The 24,223-nt window shown below is 40.4% G+C and overlaps 2 protein-coding genes across 2 annotated transcripts in view; one reads left to right on the top strand and one right to left on the bottom strand.

Moving 5' to 3' along the window:
• Window positions 1–1,627: 1,627 nt before the first annotated feature.
• On the bottom strand, window positions 1,628–14,495 carry mtmr9 (myotubularin related protein 9). Its single transcript, XM_026194443.2, has 11 exons — window positions 14,356–14,495; window positions 13,780–13,964; window positions 11,846–11,954; window positions 11,567–11,692; window positions 11,295–11,468; window positions 9,630–9,847; window positions 8,568–8,729; window positions 8,331–8,472; window positions 8,004–8,224; window positions 7,607–7,758; window positions 1,628–3,567 (listed from the first exon to the last, which is right to left on the bottom strand). Exons 2-11 carry the CDS (start codon window positions 13,959–13,961, stop codon window positions 3,404–3,406), a joined length of 1,650 nt encoding a protein of 549 aa, XP_026050228.1. The 5' UTR covers window positions 13,962–13,964; window positions 14,356–14,495; the 3' UTR covers window positions 1,628–3,403.
• A 5,699-nt stretch (window positions 14,496–20,194) lies between these two features.
• xkr6b (XK, Kell blood group complex subunit-related family, member 6b) overlaps window positions 20,195–24,223 on the top strand; it is a 73,000-nt gene continuing 68,971 nt past the window's right edge. Inside the window, exon 1 of the mRNA XM_026194570.2 lies at window positions 20,195–21,179. Within this exon, the coding sequence (XP_026050355.1) occupies window positions 20,617–21,179 (563 nt within the window). The 5' untranslated portion in view covers window positions 20,195–20,616. The remainder of the gene's footprint in view (window positions 21,180–24,223) is intronic.

Raw genomic sequence — 24,223 nt, 5'->3', positions numbered from 1 at the left:
CACTTGATAGCTGTGAGGTTACATAGCTCAGTGTCACTACTAAAAATGGGAATCAAAGTCTCTTATAAACCAAGCTATAGTTTCTATCTAAAATCTTACTTGATAATGCACAAAATCCTTCCTTGCTTCAAGAGAATTTTAAGGGTTCCCTTGTGAGTAATAAACATGAAATTAGGGTATTGATAGACACAAAGACTTAATGATACAGACAGAAGAGTTGTGGCTGACCAGCAGCACTGTAAACACTTACTGCAACATGGATATCTCTCCCTATGAAGCAGCTGACCCTTGGCTATTTTTTGCCCCAGTCGCCGCATCAGATGATTGTGTCGTCACAGCAATGCGAACACATTTTATTAGGGTGCTGTTTACTAATCTTCGGACAGACTGTCAAGGACAGGGTACATAACGTGGATATTTTCTAGGACTTCTTTCTGGTATTTGGAACCTTTGGAAGGGGGAAAAAAATAAATAATACTGATATATTTAAAGCAGATTTTTGTCCACATGAAAATAATGGAACAATGACCCAGACATGTTTACATTAAAAAGTTGTCCTGTTGAGACACAGTCAACAGTTGGCCTGTTGACTGTATATAAAAGATGGACACAGCCTCCAAGTCAACGTGTCAGTCAATGAGGAAATGCCTAATAGTGGAAATATTTCTAATGGCCAGCAGGGGGCGATGTTTTTTCCTGCAAAAGAAAGTCAGACTGTAAAAAAAAAAAAAGAAAAAGAAAAGAGTATGTTTAAAAACAAATGTACTATTCTCTTCATCTCTGAATTCAACAATAAACACCTCCCTTCTGATTTTATTGTTTTTATTATACAACACTAAATGTGTACTCATTACCTGGTTGTGATTGGTTACTGGAGGTTACTGGAAGTTGCTGTGAAATTACTGACGTTGCACTCGCGCAGGCCTACTGACCGACCAGCCTGGAAACCCCCGTTCACTGCAGAAAAACATGTATTCTGCATGTGGTAGCTGGTAGTCAGTAGCGTGAAATTGTTCACAAATAAGTATAAGACGCTGCACTGAAAAGCCCTCTGTGATTGCTTTGGTTCTTTCAACTTGCTGCAGTCAGTAGGAATTTGCATGGAAGACGCTGATTTGTCTGCAAAAGCGGAAAATGTGAGAAGTGCAACACAAACTGTAAACAGAGCACGTTGACCTTCAAAGTAAAAGTTGAGCCTTTTGATATGTGTCGGTTGCACAAGTAAGGTCCAACTTTTACTTTGAAGGTGAACGTTCTCAGTATACCGTTTGTGTCGCATCTTCTTTCAGACTCATCTCAGACAAGTCAGTGTCTTCCACCTTCCATGGCAGTGAGATCCACCACCAAGTCATCTCATATAGTTTGAAAATACAGAGTTGGAGATGAAGCCGAGGCTTTGAAAAAGGTCTTCAAATACCAAGGGCTAACATTAGGGTAGCCCTTGGTATGGGTAGGATAGGTATATTTTATTGCTAAATGCTCAATTTACAGCCAACTAGGTGGCTTTCACTTTGTTTTCTTAAAACAAAAAACCCTAAAAACTAGCTTAATGAGACTGGTGACACTGAATCACGGAAAACTGAATGATGCACAGACTGTGTGGTGATTAAAGAACTGAAACGCTTCCTTTGTTGTAATACAGATTTTAATGGCGTGAAAACTTAAAAAAAAACCACAACAACAAATTTTAATCAATATTAGATTTTTCAAGCATTCTGATCAGCAGCGACAAATATGTACACATAATTTTGAATCTGGATTTTACAGTAAGGCATTGCACAAAGTACAACAGACACGATTATTTATCTACTGTGTGACATTACATTTTTGAATTTTGTCAACTTTCTGACAAAGCGAAAATCACTTAGGCATCACACAACTATAAGAAATGTTCTATCCATGCACACATGAAATATACACCTAAACTTTCTCTTTGTCAAAGCATTTCAAAGTAGTGGAAGTAAGTTAAGCTTAGTGTGATTATTAGTATTAGTATTGAGCAGACATCGAGATAAATCATAGATCATTTACTTTGTTACAGGCAATCAAACAAAACTGGCCAAAGATGGCTGCAGTGCATTTAATTTTTAATCCCAGACCATAATAACAAAAAAATATATTTATATTTACAACGCTAGATGATGTTTTTCTAATGGTACTACCAAAGAGTGCACTGAAAGATGAAAGAACTAAGGTCTATAAGCAAAGAGCGCTGCGGGTTTCAGCTTGCCATAATGACACAGACAGCTTTACTGACCGCTGAAGTTTAGGATAATTCCTATGTTCGTGAGATAAGTATGAGCTTGGATGTGAGAAGCTGACAATTAAGCACATTTTCCAGAAGAGACACGAGTTTTGGAGTGTAACATGTGTGTAGGTTAGTTGGATACATATTGTCCTGTTTGATATTTGGACATTTGTCATCTATTATGGCAACAACTGATGAGAGATCGTTTTCAAAGTGGGAGTAAAATTGATTTGCGTATACGTACATACAGATAAAGAAATGCTTTTGACACAAAGTGCATCAGTTCTGAATGTTAAACTCAAGAAGTCAGAGATGCTCAGCAACCGATCTAGTCGTTAGATTATTGTTATACGTGGTTACATCAAATCGTTTGTGCAAATTCTGGCTGTGATACTGGAATGTCAAGCATTGATCTGATATTTTACATATTATACAAACCTCCCTCCTCACTGGCCTGACCCTACCTACGCCTAGTATGTCATCTCAATGTGCAGCAAAAGCACATGCTCCCTTACAGCACCCTATATGTTGCCATAGTTACTCTGCAGCGGTCTAATGGTGTACACATTCAGCAGAACTTTTACGAAATATGTGAACCCTGTAGCAACTGAGACACTTTTTTTCTCCAGCTGTCCTTAAAATGCCCCTTTAATCCTCTACTACACAAGATCAGTGCTGAGAAGCACAAAAGGGTCCACAATGTCATTTTTACACATCACGTATATAGAAATGGAAGCCAGCAAGTACGAGTGTGGGTGTTTGAAGAGGTTTGGCAACAGTGAAATCAGCCGCCCAGTCACAGCACAATCTATAGAAATGAGCAGTAGGCATGTGCAGGTCTGGCTGTACACTGATATTAGACCACAGTGTGATAAGGGAGGTTTAGCTTTTATCTGCACTCTGAGAAATGGCTAATAAGGACGGCGCTTTTGTTCTGAATTTTTTCCTCTTACTCGAGTGTAGTTTGCAATGAGTCACCATGATAAAAATGTTTTTCATTAAAGCATCAAAACTGAAGTTCATTTAGTCGCGTTCACAATAACTTGACAATAATGTTGTTTTCTTACATTATGTTTTAAAAAGGGGAAGCTAAAGCTGGGATGTCTGTGATTTTTGAATGTACCATCTCAATTACTTTTAGAGGTCTCTCTCTCTTTATGGCGTATGCAGCAGAGGATCTTCAGTTTCAAGCTGGGCCAGCTGCCTGCGCAGGCTGTTTACTTTGGTCTGAAGCTCCTTGTTGTACTCTATTATATGAACCATTTCCTCATAGGCCTCATCCAGACACTTGGAGGAGCGGTTCCAACGAAGGAACACTCCTGTCACAGAAGAGCAGGACCAATCAGAAAACAACAATTCACAAACTGGTTTCTTCCAGTTCTGGTTTCTTCTAAACACTGCAGTCTCACAACCTTGATAGAGGTTATGTAAGCGTTGCGTGTGCAGTCACTGTACACTAACGGGAAAGCATGCACCTTTCTTATGAGAACACATACTTACACATACACATACACACATAATTGTGATAAAGAAAACAAACAGCTAACAGATAAAGTGTATTATCGTGCTGGATGTGGTTCTTTGTGGAGCTTTGAGTTGGAGTACAAATACAAGATTCTGACATGTCTAAAACTTAAAGCAGTCTCGAAAAACAGTTCACACAGTTTGTGCTGAGCGCAAAAAAAACAAACCACTGGATCTTAATGGTGGTTGGAGGCTGTTGGCAGAGAAACAGGTGTAAACACAGAGGAGCTGTATGACTGGAATGAACCATCGCTTTACTTGTCAGTCATAAGGAAAGCCAGTGTGTCAACAAACTGAGGTTTCTGAACCCAGTAACACGTCTGTAGATAGCACTACTCAATAAGATCTCAGTTATTTTAGTTCTTTTTAAGTTTGGGCCATTGATAACAAAATACTTGTGAAATGTATGGTGGCTGCGGAAGGATGTGCATATGCATCCCTATGTTTACGCAATATTTGGAACAATTAATTAACTGCAGCCAACTTGGACCTGTACTCCAAATGCCCATTGATATATTTTATTTACTGCTATTTAGACACACTTGCCTCTGATCCCTCAGTGAATTTCTTGTTGTTTAGCTGACATTAAAGCCTTGCTTTTACCCAATTTCCTCACCTTTAATGAAAAATAAAAATCTTGTCTTTTGCCTGATCCCTTTAGGGGCTCACCACAGTGGATCCTCCTTCACTGCATCTATGAATCTTCTTCGTGGTCTTCCTCTTTCCTTCCTGCATGGTAACTCTATTATCAACATCCTTTGTCCAATATACCCACTATCCCTTCTCTGCACATGTCCAACCCATCTCAGCCTTACTGCTTTTACTTTGTCTCTATATTGCTCACTGTGAGCAATATTTCCAGTATTTCTTTGCATCTTAGGTCGTTGGCATCATATTGTAAATTTCATGTTTTGGGGAAAAAAAAAACAAAAAAAACCCTGTCATTTTTTACTCTTCTTTTAAATAAGCTTTACTGATGATGTTTTAAGACACTTAGCTGTGTCATCAGTGACTGTCAGAAAAGAAGGACGGAAAAACCCTTCGTTTAGTTTGTGCTGATAAATAAATCCTTCTATCCACAAGTTGCAATCACCGTGAAAAACCCTATGCACAATTTTTTTCCCTCTATATTATCAGAAATTATTATCATAAATTTCCTTGAAATACCATTACATAGTTTTGAGGCTTTATCGCCCAACCAAGAACCAAGAACATGCAAACTCCACACAGAAAAGCCCAAGATGGATAATTGACATTTCACCAGTCCTGGATTTTATTACACAATTATAGCCGTGTAATTCAGAAATAATCCTGAAATCCTTTTGCTCATTAACTTTTTGGAATTATATTGAATTTATAACATTTGTGTCTTTTGTGAATAGTGTTGACTGCTTTCCATTTCTTTCCTTTGTATTTGTAAAGTCTTTTTCTAACTGGATTTTAAAATGTTTAAAAGTCATGTTTATCAGTGTTTTAACTCTTACATGTCTTTTAGCTATTTTTTTAAAATTTAATTTCAACAGTTTAAAGTCGGCTGTTCTTAAATGTGCGACACAAATAAAATGACTAAAACCTCCACATTTTTACTCAACACCTTTAAAGTGATCAAACTGCAGTCCAATTAAAAACAACAACATTATTTTAGTGCATTTTTTGTTTTTTCAATTAAACCATTATTTTTATTCAATATTATTTCGCTAAGAATTACACAGAACTTTTGGGATGTAAAGATTTTACACACGCCATCAGTTTCTTTTAGTGTCCACATCAGCAGCTAGAGTTCAGGACTTCCATTGGGTCTTTTAAGGTGGGCTGAGGAGTGTGCGTCACTTTCTATGAAAGAGCTGCATATCACGTGCTCCACTCAGTTCTTATGCATTCCACTTCATATAGCGTGAACGGCTTTAGGCAGTAAGAGAGGCCCCATGCACGAAATGCATGAACCTAATGACCTCTAGTTGGTCTGGATTCCCCCTCCCCCAACTTTTCTTTATGAATGGTCTAACACAGATCTCCCCAGGGCTTTGTTGTACTTGTTGCACTATGCTGAACCCACTGACATTAAGACAACCATAGTTAAGAATAAGAATAACCACCATTATTAAAGTTGTGGGGGAAAAAAAACCCTCATCAATTAAGAGTTTCACTGCAGTCACTCAAATTCACAATTTAGACAAATTCAGACTTACATATTCATTCTGAATTTGTTAAAATCAAATTAGTACACTGTCATTTCAATAAAATTGAATTGAATTGAATTGTCAGTGGTTTAAAAAGTGTGAAAAATGTGAAAAAAGTAATAATTTTAAACCAAAAACAATGATGATATAATGCTAACATTGGTAAAGCTGGTTTTATCTGGCAATTTAAATAAAAACGATCATGTAAAATGATCAAATAATTTTGATTTAAAAAGATTTAGGATCACATTTATATACACTGATATTCTGATATAACTTCCACTGATACACGATGTTTGTGTTTAATGCCAAAAGGCACTTGTGAAAAAACAGCACTTTAAATTACCCACAACAGATTTTGTGGTTGTATGCCTGTATCAGTGCTTCTTTATTTAGCACCATTTTGCTACTCATGCTTTACCATAATATCATCACACTGCCTCTCAGTGAGGAAACTGTTTGTAAAAAGACACACAGCCAGGCTGAACATGTCACGGACACACCTCAGGAGCATTTTGAACAATTTCCCAAATGCCAAAGTGTGTTCTACCTCTTCTTGTAAAATGATTCATAATGCTAGCTATACCGGAAACTTCTGCACAAGTACCACCTCTCCACCAAGTTACATGAAATTCAGCTGAGTCATCTAGCTGAGTTTCAGGTGGCAGGTCAGACAGCACTGATCACATACCTCACCTGTCATGTAGCTGTACACAACATGACAAAGCTGCAACCAACAGTTTGTTCACTATTGGATAATCATGGGACTGAATGCTTATCTTTACTAAAGATCAAAGGTGACTGTAAAAGGAATAAATTGACGTGCAACATTTTGTTTATTTATCTAAAATTATTTGCTGATAATATTTTTTAAAAATCCTGTATAATGTATGTATACTTGTCTTCATGCTTGTAACCTTGGAAAGCACAAATAGCTGGTCCTCGGGTCCCAGTGGCTGTCAGGGTCATTCAGGGTTCAAATGCTCAAATCAATGCTGCCCCCTACTGGTGAGATTTCAGAACGTATGAGTGAGCAAATGTGTATTTGTAATTGTGAGTACGCCCAATTTCTAATCGTGTACCTGCGGCTACAACAGCAGTTTTATCACCTGATCCTCATGGTGGGTTTTTAGATATTAACCTACTCCATCTTCAGACTGAGAATAAACTTAAAGCATGAGTCAAAACTGCAAAATATGTACAGCATGTGGTCTCACTGGACTGCTTTCAATGAAGAATATTAACATTTGCCATTTAATTGCTTTCGTGTTGTAAATGAGACACTCAGTGTAACAGTTGGATTTAATGTATGTATAAAAAATACATAAATACAGCTGAAACTTAAATAAAGATTAAATTTAAAAAAAAATACTCCCAGCTATAAATGTTCCCTTAAAACCTGCAAACAAAACTTTATGTGTACTTTATTATTTTAAAACTTAAAATTATCCAGCACGTTTCCTTTTTTTTCACTTTAGGAAACTTTCTTTTATAAAAAAGGAAACAAGGTCTGAAAATGAAATTTGCTGATTTTTCTATCTATCCATCTATTATGGATCACAGAGGCAGATGTCTTTTGTACAGACACCCAGACCTCCCTTCTACCTCCTCTCCCTCTTCTTAAGAGATACCTACGAATATATTTGTTTCTTACCTTCCCACAGCAGCAGACTCTGAGGGGCCACAGATGGCCAGATCACAAGACTGTTGGGCTCGTAAAGTGGGTTGGTCAGACGCTCCAGCTCCTGCGGCCGATTCACCCATGACCAAAGGGACACAGTCTTTTCAGGCAAGCACAGTCTGGCTCTGTGAAAAGACAGAAATGTGTCAGACTGACCAACAGGAAAACTGGTTCACGGCTGTTTTATCAGAGGTGGTTCACAGCTGCAGGGAGAGCATCGTGATTTTTGCATGACCTAACTATCAGCAACACAACAAATAATAACAAATGATGTATTCTTAAACTACGTAGGGTGACACCCACATCACACAGCTGAAAGCATAGCCCTGACATAAACTGAAGGTCTTACATCAGCCAACTCCTATCTTACCTCTCAGCTGCACTGTTGCCCAAGAATGTCCCAAACTGAGATGCGTAGGCGTGTTCGAAAAGCAGTACCAAGAAACTCTCGTTGAATTCAAAGGAGCAGGGAAATTGGCGAAGGATCTGCCACACACAGTCCAGGAAGAGAAGAAAGACAGGGGCCTCATGGCGAGGTTTGCTGTTGGAGAAGGCAGACTGGGCACAGCGCTGCTGGAAAGGGTGACCAGCCTGTGTAAGCAGTCAAAGAGGTGAAATGAGTGGAAACACTCACACTGTGGAGGAGAAGTTGAAAGAAAAGACAACATTTGGCTCTAAACAGTGCATCTAAGCTCACCTGGAGCCACTCCCGCTCTACCAGGCTTTGAAAGCCTTTAACGGTCCTGCACCCGGGATCCAGGATGATCTGAGCCAAGGAGGTGACCTGCAGGGTGGAGTCTGTCCCTTCTGTACCGTGAACAAGCACTGACGCTCCCTCCCTGAGATAAACACACAAGCCCACAGTCTGTCACTGCTCGCTGCTTTTCGAGTTTATGTTTACTGGGACATGAGGACAACCAAATGAAAAACAGACCTGTCAATACACTGGGCAGCCAAGCAGGCCGTGGTGAGGATCTCTTTGACATTAGTTTGCCAGTTGGAAGCCTCCAACTTGCTTAACCAGCGGTCCATGCTGTGGGACTGGTCGTTACATGCCTCCACCAACTTAATCAGGCTCTCCTGAAGGACATTATACCTGCAAAAAACAGATTTATTTAGATCATTTAAAGTATGAGATGCATTTCAATCAGTTTCCACTTTATCTAGTCTTCTCAGTAATACTTTACAATACAGCCCACAACTAAGGGTGTGATTCCCTTTTCATTAAATTAAAAGTTAATGTATTTTATTTGAAAATACATTGTCATTATATTTACCTGAAAATAATTAAAAGTAGGGGTAACGAGTCATCTTTTTACAGGGAATTTAAACACAAGTAAATTTAAGCTGTGCAATTTCTTGGTAATTTTGCAGAAAAACACAAGTTGCACTTTTCAGTGCCATATTATGGAGTGAGTTAATCATGCTTTTTACATCTTTGTTTTTTTTAATATTCTTTATGTTGATGTGCATGATGGACGTTCTATTATTCAAATGTCCTTAAGACGTGATCTCCCTTATCAGCTTACAAGAAAAAACAAATACCTTCAAAATCTGCTTGTCTATCTAACTGTATAATGATGAATGATGAAGCCAAGTATTTTTTTCTTTCACACTCACTTTTCAAGCAAAACTTTCAAAAGGAGTGTACAGTAAAAAGAGTGTCTCTGTTCCTGTTAGGCAGTTAGTTAGGCAAGGTTAAGCAACTCCATAATCCAACCCAAGCTGCTTTCTTGCAAAACTGCCAGAATTCAGGCACTACTTAAATGTACTTACAGTATAATTATTCCTTTGTTTCCTGTATAAAGGTGAGTTGTTACCCCGTATTCTAGCGAACCCACCTTTAAGCATTTATAGGCAATTATAATGACATTTTAATTTCTAATAAAATAGATTGAAATTCCATTTAATCACGAGGGAATTGCAATGCAACAGACTCTAAACAGGTCGTATTATAAAGTGTTACTGTCTTCTTAATATCTAAGTGTCCAATCACCTTTCAATGGCCTTGTGGATCCTCCTCCATTGTGGGTAGTTGGCCTCCAACTCAAACCCTCCACCTCGGGCTTTGGCCTGCTGAGCAACATTGATAGCACGTGTATCAATGATGTAACCACGCTTTCCTGGCCGCAGAGTGGCGTTGATCAGCTTCTCGTCCTCCTTACACCGTCGCCCATTGGTGCCCGTCAGTGGCTGTCCTGCTCGCATCATCACCTGGAAGTGGAAGTGATTTGTCAGCCCCTATAATTAGAGATGGCTACTTTTTTATGTCCGATACGATATCATGAATTTGGATATCTGTCGATACTGATATGAATCCAATATACTCTATTTTATGATCAATAAAAACTGTTTGTTTTTTTTTAAATATCTTGCTGCATTTTGTATATGTCTAGCAGTTTTATTACAGAAGCTCCTTCATTCTAGTCTAAACAACAGTGTCTCAGTAACTTTCCACTAGAGATGGTCCCCTCTTATCTGCATTTTCCCAGCATGAGCGAGAGTCTGCTGCTTTCTACTCCCCAAGGACACATGGTCTAATGCTTTTATTTTCAGGGCTGTGTCCACTTAATACTACACTATATAACTTTATAACACTTAATAATAAAAAAGCATAGCATTATTGAGGCAGTGAAAAATTATTTATTCCCAACAGTTCATACTCAAATTTAAAAAGACAAAACACTAAAGCTATTCTATTACACTTGCAAAAAATATCCCGCTTCCAAAATATTTTGCATTTCAGCAATACTTATCTTTTTATTTAAACCTTCAGCAGATCTGTAAATCTAAGTATTTAAAGTAATTTAAAATGCAGTTTTATGCAAATTTCAAAAACTCTTTGGTTCTGAAAAAAGGAAGTGCAATATCAGCACAAAATAATGTTTATATTCAACAACAACAAAAAAAACGGGTTGTAGAATGGACCCTTTTATACTTAAAGCTTAGCATAAATAGACATCCAGAGTGGAAAGCAGTGCAAATGAATGCAAACACGCCTTCATGACACTCATGTTTTATCAAGATGGATGTCAGTGTAAGCTGTTTCAATCACATTTAACCTGAGATTGATTTTTGTGTAATTTCTATACAAAACATAAGTATGAAAAAAAAATGTTTTTTCATAGTTTTTTGGGAACCATGGAACTGTTTTGCCTGCAACACAGGGTTTTTTTTCCCAAAGTAAAGCTCCATATATCGGTTGTTAAGCTTAACATAAAAATGCTTTACAAACATTCAGAGATGAACTTACACAATTGCTTTACTTCTCTGGGACAGCTTGCTCAGAGGTGAAATACCGGTTTGGCAGCACGTAGCGAGGCTCCAGATGCTTTCAGTGACAAACAACTCCAGACCACCGACAGGTCTCCCACGCAACAGCCGCACTATCACGTGACGCATACTGCTCCCACGTGCTAAAGTCACTACCTGGGTTAAGCCATTTTGCAAGTTTCGTGAGGTGCTTTTGTTATATTTAATGGATCGGGTTACATTTTTTATTTCTCCCTGATATCCGATCCAGTAATTTAGGTCAGGATTGGACCAATACAGGTATTGTATATTGGATCAGTCCATCCCTAGCTATAATGTTCAAAAACACAAACGATGAGAAGCAAAAGAGACGGTCAAAGGCAGAGTAATTATTTTTCCTTGCGCTTACCATGCCGTTCTTCTTGTGGTAGTAGCTAAGTACTGGAAAACGGCCACCGTGACGGAAAGTAGCTACTTTCTTCAGCGTTTCATCATCAAAATCTTTGGGTACTGCCACTAGTGGGGGGTATGACGGACACAAGCTGAAGTCTTTGTTGACCTCACTCAGCCTCCACTCATCTGTCTGCAAAGTGCGGTAGAGGGGATGGAGAAAACAAAACAAAAAAAGGTCCAATAACCCTGATTCAAATTGAATTACTCTGTAATGTCACCTAAACGTACCATGGACTCCAAATCTTTAAAGGCATTCTGGGGAAGAAATGAATTCCATCCATCCTCTATGACTTCAAACATTGGCCGGTAGAAGAAAGGGTACATCAGGGAGACTAAATCAAGAGTGGACAGAGCCTTGAGAGGAATGAAAACATTGACTTGTTATTCACAATATTAATCACATGCAGAATTTAACTTGACATGACAAAAACAAAGAGAGCCTGAGAGAAAAATATAGCGTAGCTAAAAATAATCACTCTCTTTCTGACGGGGAGCCTTTGTTCTTACCTCGATAGAGCTGGCAATGTTGAGACACTCCTCCATACCAGTGATCTCAAGCTGAATCACTCTCAAGTCTTTGCATTTGACAGTGATGTGCCCCAAAGACCCCACAAATCTAAAATTTAAAAGGTGAGCACAATAAAGAGGATGAATGTCATGAACAAACACAGAGTATCAGTGAACTACTCTGAGCCCTACAGCTCGGCTTTCTGTGTGTAATTTCTATGTTATCGTCATGTTGGGTTTCTGGAAGAATCGTTGAAACGACTTTTAGTTTGACTGTAGATTCAGTGATTGTTATTAAAGGCAGTATCAGTACTCAGTGCTCAGTACGTAAGCTCTAAGCAGCAACGTGCCCCAGCTACAGATGAAAGAGTGGATTGGCCAGTATCCAAGTACAATGAGCTGCATAAATCCATTCTTAATGGATTAATGTGAAGGCATCTGCATGAAGTTCAGTCAGAAAGGCAGGAGGATTTATGAGTCATTTGCTTTACAATGAAAGAGACAATACAGTGCTGTGAAAATGTATTTGCCTGCTTCGTTTTTTTGTTTGGTTTTTCTGCATATTTGTCACACTTTAATGTTTCAGATCAAATATTTTTTAATATTAGACAAAGACAACCTGAGTAAATGCAAAATGCCATTTTAAAATGATGTAATTTATTGAAGGAAATGGATATCCAAACCTACCTGGCACCATCTAAAAAAAACCTAATAACGTTTTGCCACCCTTGGCAGCAAGAACTGCAATCAAGTGTTTGTGATAACTGGCAATGAGTCTTTCAGAACACTTGTGTGTTTCAGACCAATGTCCTGGTGCATAACCAAAGTGTGCTTGAGTTTCAGGGCATGAACTGATGATTGAACATTTTCCTTCAGGATTTTTGGGTAGTGGGGAATTTATTAAATAAATTTGAAAATTGAAATTGAAATTTTTATTTCAGTCAACAACAACAACAGATTATAATTTTACATAAAAGTACTCAAACAGTAACCGAAAAAGGAATAGGCTGAAGCCTTATGGCTTATACTTATCCTATCCCTACAGCAAGCCATCCAGATTCCGAAGCAGCAATGCAGCTCAGACCATCACACTAACACCACCGTGTTTGACTGTTGGTATGACTTTGTTTTTTAAATAAAATGCCATGTTACCAAAAGGTTCAACTTCTGTCTCGTTAGTCCATTGAGTATTTTTCCAAAAGTCTTGGGGATCATCAAGATATCTTTTATAAAATGTGAGACAAGCCCTTTGCGTTCTTTTTGGTCAGCAGTGATTTTTCACCTTGGAACTCTCCCATGGATGCCATTTTTGCACAGCATCTTTCTTATTGTTAAATCATGAACACTGGCTTTAACTGAGGCCTTCAGTTCTTTAAAGGTTGATCTTGTGTCTATTCAGACCTCCTGGATGTGTCAGTGTTGGTCGGCTAGGCACTCTTGGGAAGGTTTACCACTGTTCCAAGTTATCCTCCATTTAGAAAGCCCATACCAAAACCTAAAATTAAACCTTAAGGTAGTCTGCAGGTTATTAGGCCAATACTGTAATAGAAACTGACAGTTAAGTACTAGGCAAACCTCCTGAGGCTTGTGTGTCCAACCTGATTTTGTGTCCAACATAAAATGTTTAAAAACGGTACAATTACCAGAAATGGCAGTGAAGAAAAACAAATTCTTTGCCACTACAAGCCCCGTGTCTTTAACCAGTTAATGTTAGTTTCTCTAACCAGTTTAACTATAAGCAAGTTATGCATATGGACACTATTAATAAATAATAATCGGATCTGCAGCATGCACTAAAAAACAGGCGGAACTCAAACGGATTTTAACAAATGCATGCCCTACTGACCTGCATCTATTTAGGGTAGGTGATGTACCATTTTCACAAAGAGATTACATAACAGTCATTTAGAAAAACAATAACACAACGCTGTCACCTCTTCTCTATCGAGTCAATGTTTGAATGAAGCAGCCACAGCTCCTCCGTATTGTCCTGTCTGGAGGAGAGAATCAGGTGATGACCAGTCAAACACAGAGTCCCCTCCACAGTAGGCATGAAAGGCCTGTGTAGGACAACCCCGTCCACCCTGGGTGTCTTTATCAGCTCTGCAAACTCCATAATCTGACCAGACAGAACGAAAACAGCCGCGGTGATTTTAAAGCATAAATACAACGCTATTGGTTAGGTCATGCTACTATTATTGTAAAGACAGGCCAGCGCAACCTCTGTCGACATATATGAGACATATATTGTGTACGTCCATGTCGGTTAACAGTAAAGATGAAAAAGTACTGCAAAAATCGGTCATCTTGATAAAGTTATTCTATTCCGGAAATTAAACCGCTAACGTCAGCTAGCAGGCTAATCGTGACAGAAAGGAGGACAATTTGCCATAAAAAACGGCCGACATTTCGAAACTCAAGCCAAAGCACAAACATCACGTGTAATATAAATATTAAAAACAACAAGGAGCGTTTTTCATCAATACTAAAAAGATTTATCGTACAACTACCTGACACTGTTTTCTTTTATTTGGTCGCAGGTCGATGCTGGTACGTTAAGAAAAACACGCCGACTAGAAACAACCGACTTTTCTCGGCTCAGTTTTGCATCCCAAATTCCGCAATTTTCATCTAAAACGGGAAGTGACTCTGTGCTCTCCTGTTTTTTAACATTAGCGTTATACTTTAAATCTGTAAAGCCCCGAAGAACTTATAATGTCCATATATTATATATAAGTATGTTTAAACATACATACAGCAACATAGTGAATGAGTTAGAGTTTGGAGGCAGCGTCAGATCAGTGGTTCATCCACAAGGCTTCTGAAAATCCGTGAAAGGCTGTTTCATTTTAGTGTCTGTGTGTTTGGGGTCTACCGAGAATATCAAAAAAGGTCACTAGGTGGTGACATTGGAGTACGTTTGAGAGATTTCTGGCTTTCAGAAGTCTAAACAGTATTGCCCTGATTTCACCGGGTACATAATGTACCGGTGAAATAATGTGCTGTGAGTCATGTTATACATTTAGACATGTTATTTAAGATTAAGCTTAAAACTTTCCTTTTCGATAAAACTTAGAGTTAGTGCTGGATCAGGTGACCCTGAGCCATCTCTTTGTAATGCTGTAATAGGCTTAGACTGCTGGGAAGCTTCCCATGATGCACTGAATCACGTACCTCTTTTCACTTCCTGCGGGTTTACACACACTACTCAATTTAATTATTGGCAATTATTAAACTCTGGCTCTCTCTCTCCTGTCTAATTGAGTCTGTTTCCATTGGAGATTTCTCCTGTTAACAGAGAGATTGTCATTCCCTCAGTTTCCAACTGCTTCCTTATAGGAGCTCATCTGGTAATAGAAGTTTCTTTCTAATATTGTAGGTTCTTTACCTTACAACATGAAGCAACTTGGTGTGACTGTTGTTGACAATTGTTGCTATAGACTGTAAAAAAAAAATTGGAATTACACTAAATTATTGATCCAGCCTGGTGGTGGAGGCCTGATAATACCACTGATCACAGATAGGTATGCAAGGTAAGACTGCAGTAAGTCAGGGAAACCTACAAGCTGTAAACTACAATGTAAATGTATCAAGACAACTTAGACAACAACAAAAAGAAAAAATAAGTGGACAACAATGACCTGCTGAGTCCGGTATACAATTGAAAAAATAGGAGTTAAAGTGAACTGAAGACAGAGTTTTAACAGTTAATATTAAGTCCAATGATTCAAGGCCCCAAAGGAAAAAAAGTCTAGTGTTGGGTCTTTGTGTAGTTCCAAGTACAGTTTGACAGGCTGGTGTAGCAAAGTTTAACAAGGAGAGCAAAGAGAAGTCATATCTGGCCTGAGGAGGAGGAGGAGGAGGAGGAGGAGGAAGAAGAGGAGAGAGAGAGAGAGAGGGGGGGGGGGGGTAGAGAAGGAGGAGCCAGTAGGCAGCTGGCAGGGGCAGAACTGACACAGGAGACTTCAGTACCCTTAAACACAAATGACAGAGGAGGAGGGGACCTACTGACAAGGCTAAGCATGAGCTCAAACTAAACTGCACTTTTCTGCTTTATGGATGCTGATTAAATAATCAGGAGATTAAAAAGCTGCACACACTCATACTCATTAGAGATAATGACATTTTGACTCGGGCTTTAAAGATCATGTGTGCGCTGCATTAGCTGAAGGCGGCTGGGGAGTTTATTCTAAAGAAAGGGCGTGCAGCAGAAGAAACGTTGCCTGAGGTTTTTGTCTTAGCTCGCTGAATAGCGAGGACAACTGCCTGCTGAGATCTTAAAGCATATGAAGGAACACACAAGGAGTCTGAACGGCAGACTCCCTAAAGAGGTGAACGCTTTTAGAAAGAGAAGAAGAATAGCAGATAGCTTGGCAGAGGCTACTGTGGACCATTTTGTTTTAGACATTCTGAGCATTGTGTGGGTGTGTGTGTGTGTCTGTGATGTATTGCAAATCAGCACGGTATTTGCTTCACTTGCAGCCTGTCCAAGCTTCACAATAGATGGTTTGCTCTGGGCCTTCCCAGCCCACATCATAGGGAGCGCTGTATAGACGCCAGGGCTAAATTGAATGTGAAACCCAGCATTGCATTACAAACCAAATAACTGCTCTTCTTCTGGGGAGAAGATGCTTTGCTGTCACGAGATGAACTGATAAAAAATAACTTTCAAACCAAACATGCACTTCACAGAATACAACAGACTAACTTAACCTCTATCTTTTTTTTAAGAGGATGCTCTGAGAAATGTGAAGCTGATTTAGTTTAGCATCTGTTATAAAAGATCCACAACCTACAAAAAAGAAGAAGTTATAAATATAAAAGTGGGTGAAGCATAATGACTGTAACTCCGTGGAACGTGGGAAATCACTGCATGTAACTCTTGCCAAAGACGTACCCACATTTCCCATTAAAGGTGCACTGACAGGCTCCCAGTTAACGTCAAACTGTGATCTGTTAAGTGTCCAAATTTGTCGCGAGGGAACTGAATGCTCACTCCCACACTTCCCACAGAGCAATTTTTTGACATTTATTGAGGAGTTCCGAACATGCTGGAACATCGTCTGGCAAATTTTAGGGGCTGGATAATTAGTACCCACACCAACACCAATTACTCACCCGGGCTCTTCATTCATCTTCTGATGAAGACAATCTCATCCATGATTCATTCCTTCACTTTAACCTTCTGTTCTGAATGGTTCTTGTTTGTGTGATGTTATTTTGGGCATGTCCAGTGAATCAGAGCTGTCTGTCAAGGCAGATAATGACTTCGATGTAGTTGCGGAGTCTAACACCAGAATCTGTTGTGATTTTTCACTGTGACAAATGTCTGGATTTGCACTTCTGTGCTCCATCAGTAGGCTTATTGCCTCTGATCAAGTTGATTAAGCTCCTTCAATGAATAGTGATAGAGCTCAGTGTTTCTTTTTTGCAATTGATTAGAACTTCTTTTTCTCTCATTCTCTCATGGTTTATATACATTTACATACACACACAAACAAAAACAAAGCATGAGCTGCCTTCTTAGATTCATACATTGATATTCTGGGGATAATTATTCACATCAGTAGAAGTGACCCATGGTAAAATTTAACATAAGCCAGATAGATGTTATTTACAGCATCACTAATACTCATCCAAAGTAGAGGAGAATCCCACAGTCTTGTTATTAGCTTCTCATTGCCACTTGTATTGATTTAACCTCTGAAATCATAACACAGCCTTGCCTACAGTGCATCATTGATTTGTTCAACCTGAACATATTATTCACAGGATGCCACATTTACATTTGAAGTAAAGCCACACTGCTTCGCGGATTCCTTGTTCTTGGGTGGGGATCACACACATACTGCCTGAATAATTTTGCGTATGCCACCCTTAGAAAATCGTCACCCCAGACCTACTCCTCAAAAAAGCCTTATTGTTCCTGCTTTGTATTCTTTCAGCCCTCTGAGTCCATCTGATCCCATGCTTTCTGGATGTGTCGATTTTTGTATGTTTAAAATGTTCTCCCACCAATTAAAAGAAAATGTTCTTGCAAATTAGAAATAAAAATATTTGAATTGATGCACGTAACAGCTATTTACATTGCTTTTTCTAACAAATAAGTATTTATTTGTTTATCTCTCAAAATGTTGGGATTTAGGACCAGGTTTGGGGTCATCACTGACCTCACAGGGTTAAAGGTAACTCATCTCTGATCCAAACCACTACTGTAGGTTTGTGTTTTGCTTTTTTGTGTGTAAAATTATTGTTATTACAAGAAAACAGTTTTGTTTTTTAATTGTTATTGCTCTGAGGCCTTTTTTTCACTGCCTACCCCAGGCCATTAGACCTGAGTGTGCATCCAGAGTGCTGATCACAAGGCACTGTTTAGAGACCTGAGGTACTAACGAAGTTATACCTGCTACTCTGAGCCAAATAACTGGTGGACCCTGGTTAGAAACACTCCTCAGAGATTTTGTTTGACATGAGGATCACAAAGTTGCTGCAGTTGGCTGCATATCCTTGATTTAAATCCCAAAGATGCACTATTGGATTGAGCTCTGGTTCCTGAGCTTACTGAAGTAGTGTCACTTGGTGTGGTCTGGTGTGGCTTAAGATTTGATGTGCTGTGCATTCAGAGATGCTCTTATGCCTTCCTTGGTTGTAACAAGTGCTTATTTTAGTTGCTGTTGCCTGTTGCTGAAGCAGTCTGACCTTCTCCTCTGACCCCTGCTTCAGCAAAGTATTTTCACCCGGAGAACAGCTGCTCACTTCATATTTTCTCTTTTTCAGCCCATTCTCTGTAAACCCTTGAGATGGTTGTGTGGGGAAAATCCCAGCAGATCATCAGTTTCTGAAATATTCAGACCAGCTCGTCTGGCACCAACAACCATCCAATGCTCAAAATCACTTAAACCGCCATTCTTTCACATTCTGATGCTCAGCTTGAACATCAACTAGTTAGGCCTGACCCCTAAATGTAAAGGAGTTGCTGCCATGTAATTGGCTGATTCGATACTACTACTAATAATAATAAGATGATGACTTGATGTACCTAATGAAGTGGCCAGTGAGTGTAAATATTTAGGGATGCTTTTGTTAGTTGAGTACCAGACATGTTATAGTTTTGTGTCCTCCAATTAGTTTTCATTTTAATTTCATTTTGACTGTTTGATTTAGTTTTATTTAGTTAGGGCTTTTTTTGTATTTTTTTTTTTTTGCATTTCCGTTTAGTTTTTCATTAGTTTTAGTGTTTTTATTTAATATTGTATGAAGGAACATGCCAGAGGCAAGATATAGGAAAATCAGCATAAGTAGCACAATACAAAACAGAGCTTTTTAAAAGTAGTTAACTCACAGTTTTGTAGAAATGCTAAGTCTCAGTACAAACTAAAGCCTCATCAGGCAAGCTGTGATAATACATTTTGCCAGACTGACAAGGAGTAAACCTAAGGATGTTTTCTTTATAGTTTGAGTTTATTTGAGTTAGTTGTTCACAAAATCATTTCAGTTCATTTTTATTTTCTTTCCCTACAAAAAATATTTTAGCAAACAAACTAAAATTGTATATTTCACCTTAATTTTCAGTTTCAGTTTACTTACAGCAACCTTGTTAGATAGATAACTAGTTCAGACGAAGCGTTCTCAATTAGGCCCTTTGGGAATAAAGACAGAGCTGTCGAGGATTCAGCACTAGACAGCTCCCATCAAGTCCGCACAGGCAGAGCTGAGCAGACAGCGGGGGTGAAGCGGACATGATCCAATCAATCTCACATTGGATATGACCCTGCGTGGCAGCTCAGTGTGCACATTCTAATCACAGTTGTTGAGCCTGCAGCGGACTCACCAGCCCTTTGTTCCCACATGTAACCCGAGGGTGGGGTGGGGGTGCTTTTCAGTATACGCTTAACCCCTCTGATTCCCACTGAAACAAACCCCATCTTATATTTTGTATAGAAGTTACCCATATCGCTCTTTTTGTATTAAAAGTCTAAACATTTACGAGAGAAAATAACCTCATATGCGCTCACACGCATAGCGAAAACCACAGCAGTTCACGTAAACTCTCGGGAGCTGACGTTTTGGGGTTTTTTTTGTTTTTTTTCGTAAGCGGAGGAGCTTCTGTTTGCATCCCACAAACAGTGACTCCAAACTGTGTCAGTGTGATTGATTCAAACACTCAAGTCATCACCAAATCACCATCTACTTTATGCAGTCGGCCCACTCCTGCATATTTTGGGGCTTCAAATGAGACACTAGATGGCAACCACGTTGGCAGTGAGTCTGTGTGTGTGTGTGTGTGTGTGTGTGTGTGTGTGTGTGTGTGTGTGTGTGTGTGTGTGTGTGTGTGTGAGAGAGAGAGAGAGAGAGAGGGGGGGGGGGTGAGTTACGTCGGCGTGGGACAGTGGAGGGACCGTCTGCTCATGGCACTCCGCTTGCAGCTGGAGGCGAGCTGCAGAGATGGGAAACAGCAGGAAATGAGATTAATGCGCAGGTAAAAATTGTTGGATCGCAGTCGGACGCATGAGTTGCCAATTAAATTGTTTGAACTCGCAGATTAGATTGTTGTTGCCAGGTGGGAGTAGATCTGCAGTGGAGGGAAAGCAGGGGAAAATGTGCCGCGTCTGTTGCGCCACCGGTGCGCTTTCTGGGGACGGAGCGAGCGACGGCGACGCGCTGACACCCCGCTTTTAGATGGCTCCAACATTTGGGGTGCAAAACAGGTGTCAGGGAAGTGTCGTCACGAACCCCGGAAGCCGGAGGAGGTGGGAACATCAGAGGGAAAGATGGCAGCGAAATCCGATGGTCGCGGGGTCGTCACCGGTTTCGCCCAGCTGCACAATCTGGACGAGGTGGTGGGGACGGGAGAGGACGACACTCGGGACGGCAGCTCATTCCACATCTGTCACTGCTGCAACACCTCGTCGTGCTACTGGGGCTGCCGGAGCGCCTGCCTGCATTACCTCCGGGGGAAGGGGAAGGGAAGAGATGCAGCGCGACCACCGCAGGAGGAACGCCTCTGGCTGGACTGCCTGTGGATCATCCTGGCACTGCTGGTGTTCTTCTGGGACGTGGGGACCGATTTGTGGCTGGCCGTCGACTATTATCACAAACAGGACTTCCTGTGGTCAGGCCTGACCCTGTTCTTCGTGCTGGTGCCCTCGGTTCTGGTTCAGATCCTGAGCTTCAGGTGGTTTGTCCAGGATTACACGGGGGGAGGACTGGGCTCCGTGGAGGGGCTGAGTAGTCGTAGAGCTACAGCCAGTTTGCAAAGAGACAGGTGCTGCCGCCTCTCCGTCTGGGTCTGGCAGACCCTTATACACATCTTTCAGATGGGACAAGTGTGGAGGTAAGACAAACTTTTAAGTTTGGGCCTCAAAAGAATCGGTTAAGCTCCTAAAAGCGCAGTGTTTCCAGCTCCTCTCCTCTATCCACTCAGCCAGCCTTCTAACCTCTTCTTGACTGTCACCTGGTATAACCCGATCTTGTGTACATGGCTGGGGTAAAAAAAAAAAAAAACCATCAGCACCACTGTGATGCCGTTACGCTCGGCTCTCAGCCTCATTGTGGCTCACATGTATGCATTTACATTTTAGCTTATTTCGACATTCAGTCACACCACGCGCGTTTTAGTTGCGCAAATGTGTCCACATCTGCACAGAAATCGCACCGCTGTGCGTGCACCACAGTGCGCCATTGCGCTTTTGTGGGGAGGGAAGAGAGCTATTTGCTCAGACGGAGCAGGTAGTAACCTAAAGCTCGTGTGTGTGTGTGTGTGTGTGTGTGTGTGTGTGTGTGTGTGTGTGTGTGTGTGTGTGTCGCTCACATCACAGTGCACAGTCGCCTCAATGCACCCGCTTTCCCCTCCCCGCATCAGATACTCCAACCAGAGGCCAGACGAGCATCTGTTTTCACGGCTCGCAAAAACTACATCTTCCCCCCACAGACATGATGTCATCGATTCCTCTGCGACGCTCGACAGATTTTGGTCACCAAAATCCGCTTTTTTTGGCCATGCAAATTGATGAGCCGGGGGGACTACGGAGATGCTTAAATGTGTAGATCTCAGCGCGCAATCTGTGACATCTAGAGTCTATAGTAGTAAATGTGACACCGGTGCGCATAGCTCTCCTACTATATGTGGGCTGTTTAGTCGGAGCTTCTGGCCGACGAGTTGTTGTTGTTGTTTTTTTTTTGGTGCAGACAGACGCAGTGGCTGGCATTTAATGGGGGTAAAAGTAACGCATGACGGCTGCCCAGAGAGAAGTGGGGAAAATGTAAAGCAGTACTCCGTGGGAACCGGCGGAAGGGTCCACCTCATTCTTTTACGGTGTTTGTGTTTGAGAGCAGCCTTTTTGCTCCTCATCGGACAAATGGATTTTTTTCCTAAGCCGTGACTTAGTGTGATGCACAGTAACATCTGTGCTACGGGCTAAATTACTCACACGCGTAAGAGTAAAATGTGAACTAAAACTCACTGACCTTTATGGAAAAAATGGCACGGGCAATTAAATTAGATATCTTCTCGTGCCATTTTTCCAATTTTGAGCCTTGCAGTTTAGTGTAAAGAAAAAAAGCCCAATGTCCTTTTTATGTTCTTGAAAAAAAAAACAAAAAAAAAAAACAACCTCACTACTGCACTAAAGTTACATTTAGTGCTTGCTGGTGGGTCTCCAGTAGTTTTCCCCCATCCAACCCGTTTTGAGGTACACCTATAGGCTGTTAGACTGATTAGCTGCAGTTGCATTGGCTCATGTTTATTTACTCTAGTGTGATTCGATTGATTATTTTTGCTCATGTCTGTAGTGGGTTGAGGGCATGGAGAGTGCTGTTAGCAGGCACCCAGTCAAAGACACTGCTTGTGTTGATGGTGAAAGTGGTTGGTCATATGCATCCTAAGTAAAAATGTACAAAAATGGAGAGAACCCTAATTTGCCTAACCTCATTGTTGCACACTCTGTTTTAGAGAAATACCAACGAGCATTTGCTGAAACACATTAGATATTTGCTTCTCTTCAGATATTCAGCATGTAAGGAAAAACACTGATGTAAACAATATAATTGATTATGGCTGTATTAATTACACCAGGGTCCTGGTAGACATGCTGGCTCAGTGGCTTGGCTTACAGAGATTTGTAAATGGAAGTGAGCCATCAGTAGTGTTATTAGTCTGATATGACTGTGTGCATCTTTGTTTAGGTGCCTACGAACTCCAGTAAACCCATTATATAACAGCAGCTGGAAAATAGGTATTTTATCCTGTTCTATTGCCATATTTAAATGAGCTCAGTGCCACACTTGAACTATTTTAAAAAATCTTTTTAAATATATCAACTTCCACATGCAGCTGGCTTGCTTAGCTAAGCTCAAAGATGGAAATGGGGGACCCCAGCCTGACTCTTCCTGTATAATCTCCTCTGGTTGCCTGGTAACTGTTCCCCTGATCCCAGCTGCATAACCGTAAAATAGCAAAGTTAAGTTTATACCAAACAACTTCAACTTTGCATGAACATGAAAAGTAAGAATTTGCACAAGAGAAATCCAAGATGGTTAAAGTACAACAACAGACCGGAGTGATTAAACGTTGCTTATGAGGAACTCAAGGAAACATAATGTGTTGTTGTGTATGTTGTGACAGCACAAAACCTGGGGGCAGGGGATCATTGTCAGGCCACTTTCTCCCTTTGGACATGATCCGCCTGGCTGCTGGTTTGGAGTGGAGGGTCAGAAGCTGCTCTTGTCAGCTTAGTGAGAGTTCATAACCTGAGCCCCACAGGGATAACAGTTGATATGGAGATTATTAGACGCTGCAAGATGCCACCCTGCCAATAAGCAGCATATGTTGTCATACTGCGCTGCATCATGTGGCGTGCGTATATATTAAACTGTTCTCTACCTAGTTCACTTTGTTGCATTTCATCAGCTGTGTCTAAACTTTGAGAAGCATGTCTTTTGTTTCTTTTATGGGTGATGTTGTTGTTTTTTCATGACTGGATTTCAAATGACCAATAATGGCCATTCTCAGGCAAGCTGCTGCAGTATCAGTTTGTGAAATGTTTTGCCATCATTAATACGAGGAAACAACCTGAAGTGCTGACAGGAGTCAAAAACGCTGCTTCATCATGTCTCATTACTGAGTTCTACTTTCAATTCTACATTCAATTAGCTCCTTTCTTTCCCCCCTCTCCTTCTTTGTGTACCTGAGGACCGAGCCGATGACAGAATCGCCGAGCTTGTTTTGCAGTTATCTGCTTGTTAATTGTTGACAGAGTGGGGAGGATTCCTCTCCCATCTGTAATCCCACTATGACACCGGCTGTCCGTAGCTCTTTCATGTCCTCTCTCCCCGTGAGTCGCCAGCACCGCTGATGGTGTCTCCTTGAGCTTTAGAGAT

This window comes from Astatotilapia calliptera, chromosome 15, assembly GCF_964374335.1.
Source record: "Astatotilapia calliptera chromosome 15, fAstCal68.1, whole genome shotgun sequence".
NCBI lineage: Eukaryota > Metazoa > Chordata > Actinopteri > Cichliformes > Cichlidae > Astatotilapia > Astatotilapia calliptera.
The sequence above is the reverse complement of the archived record's forward strand: the minus strand, read 5'-3'. Positions and strand labels throughout refer to the sequence as shown.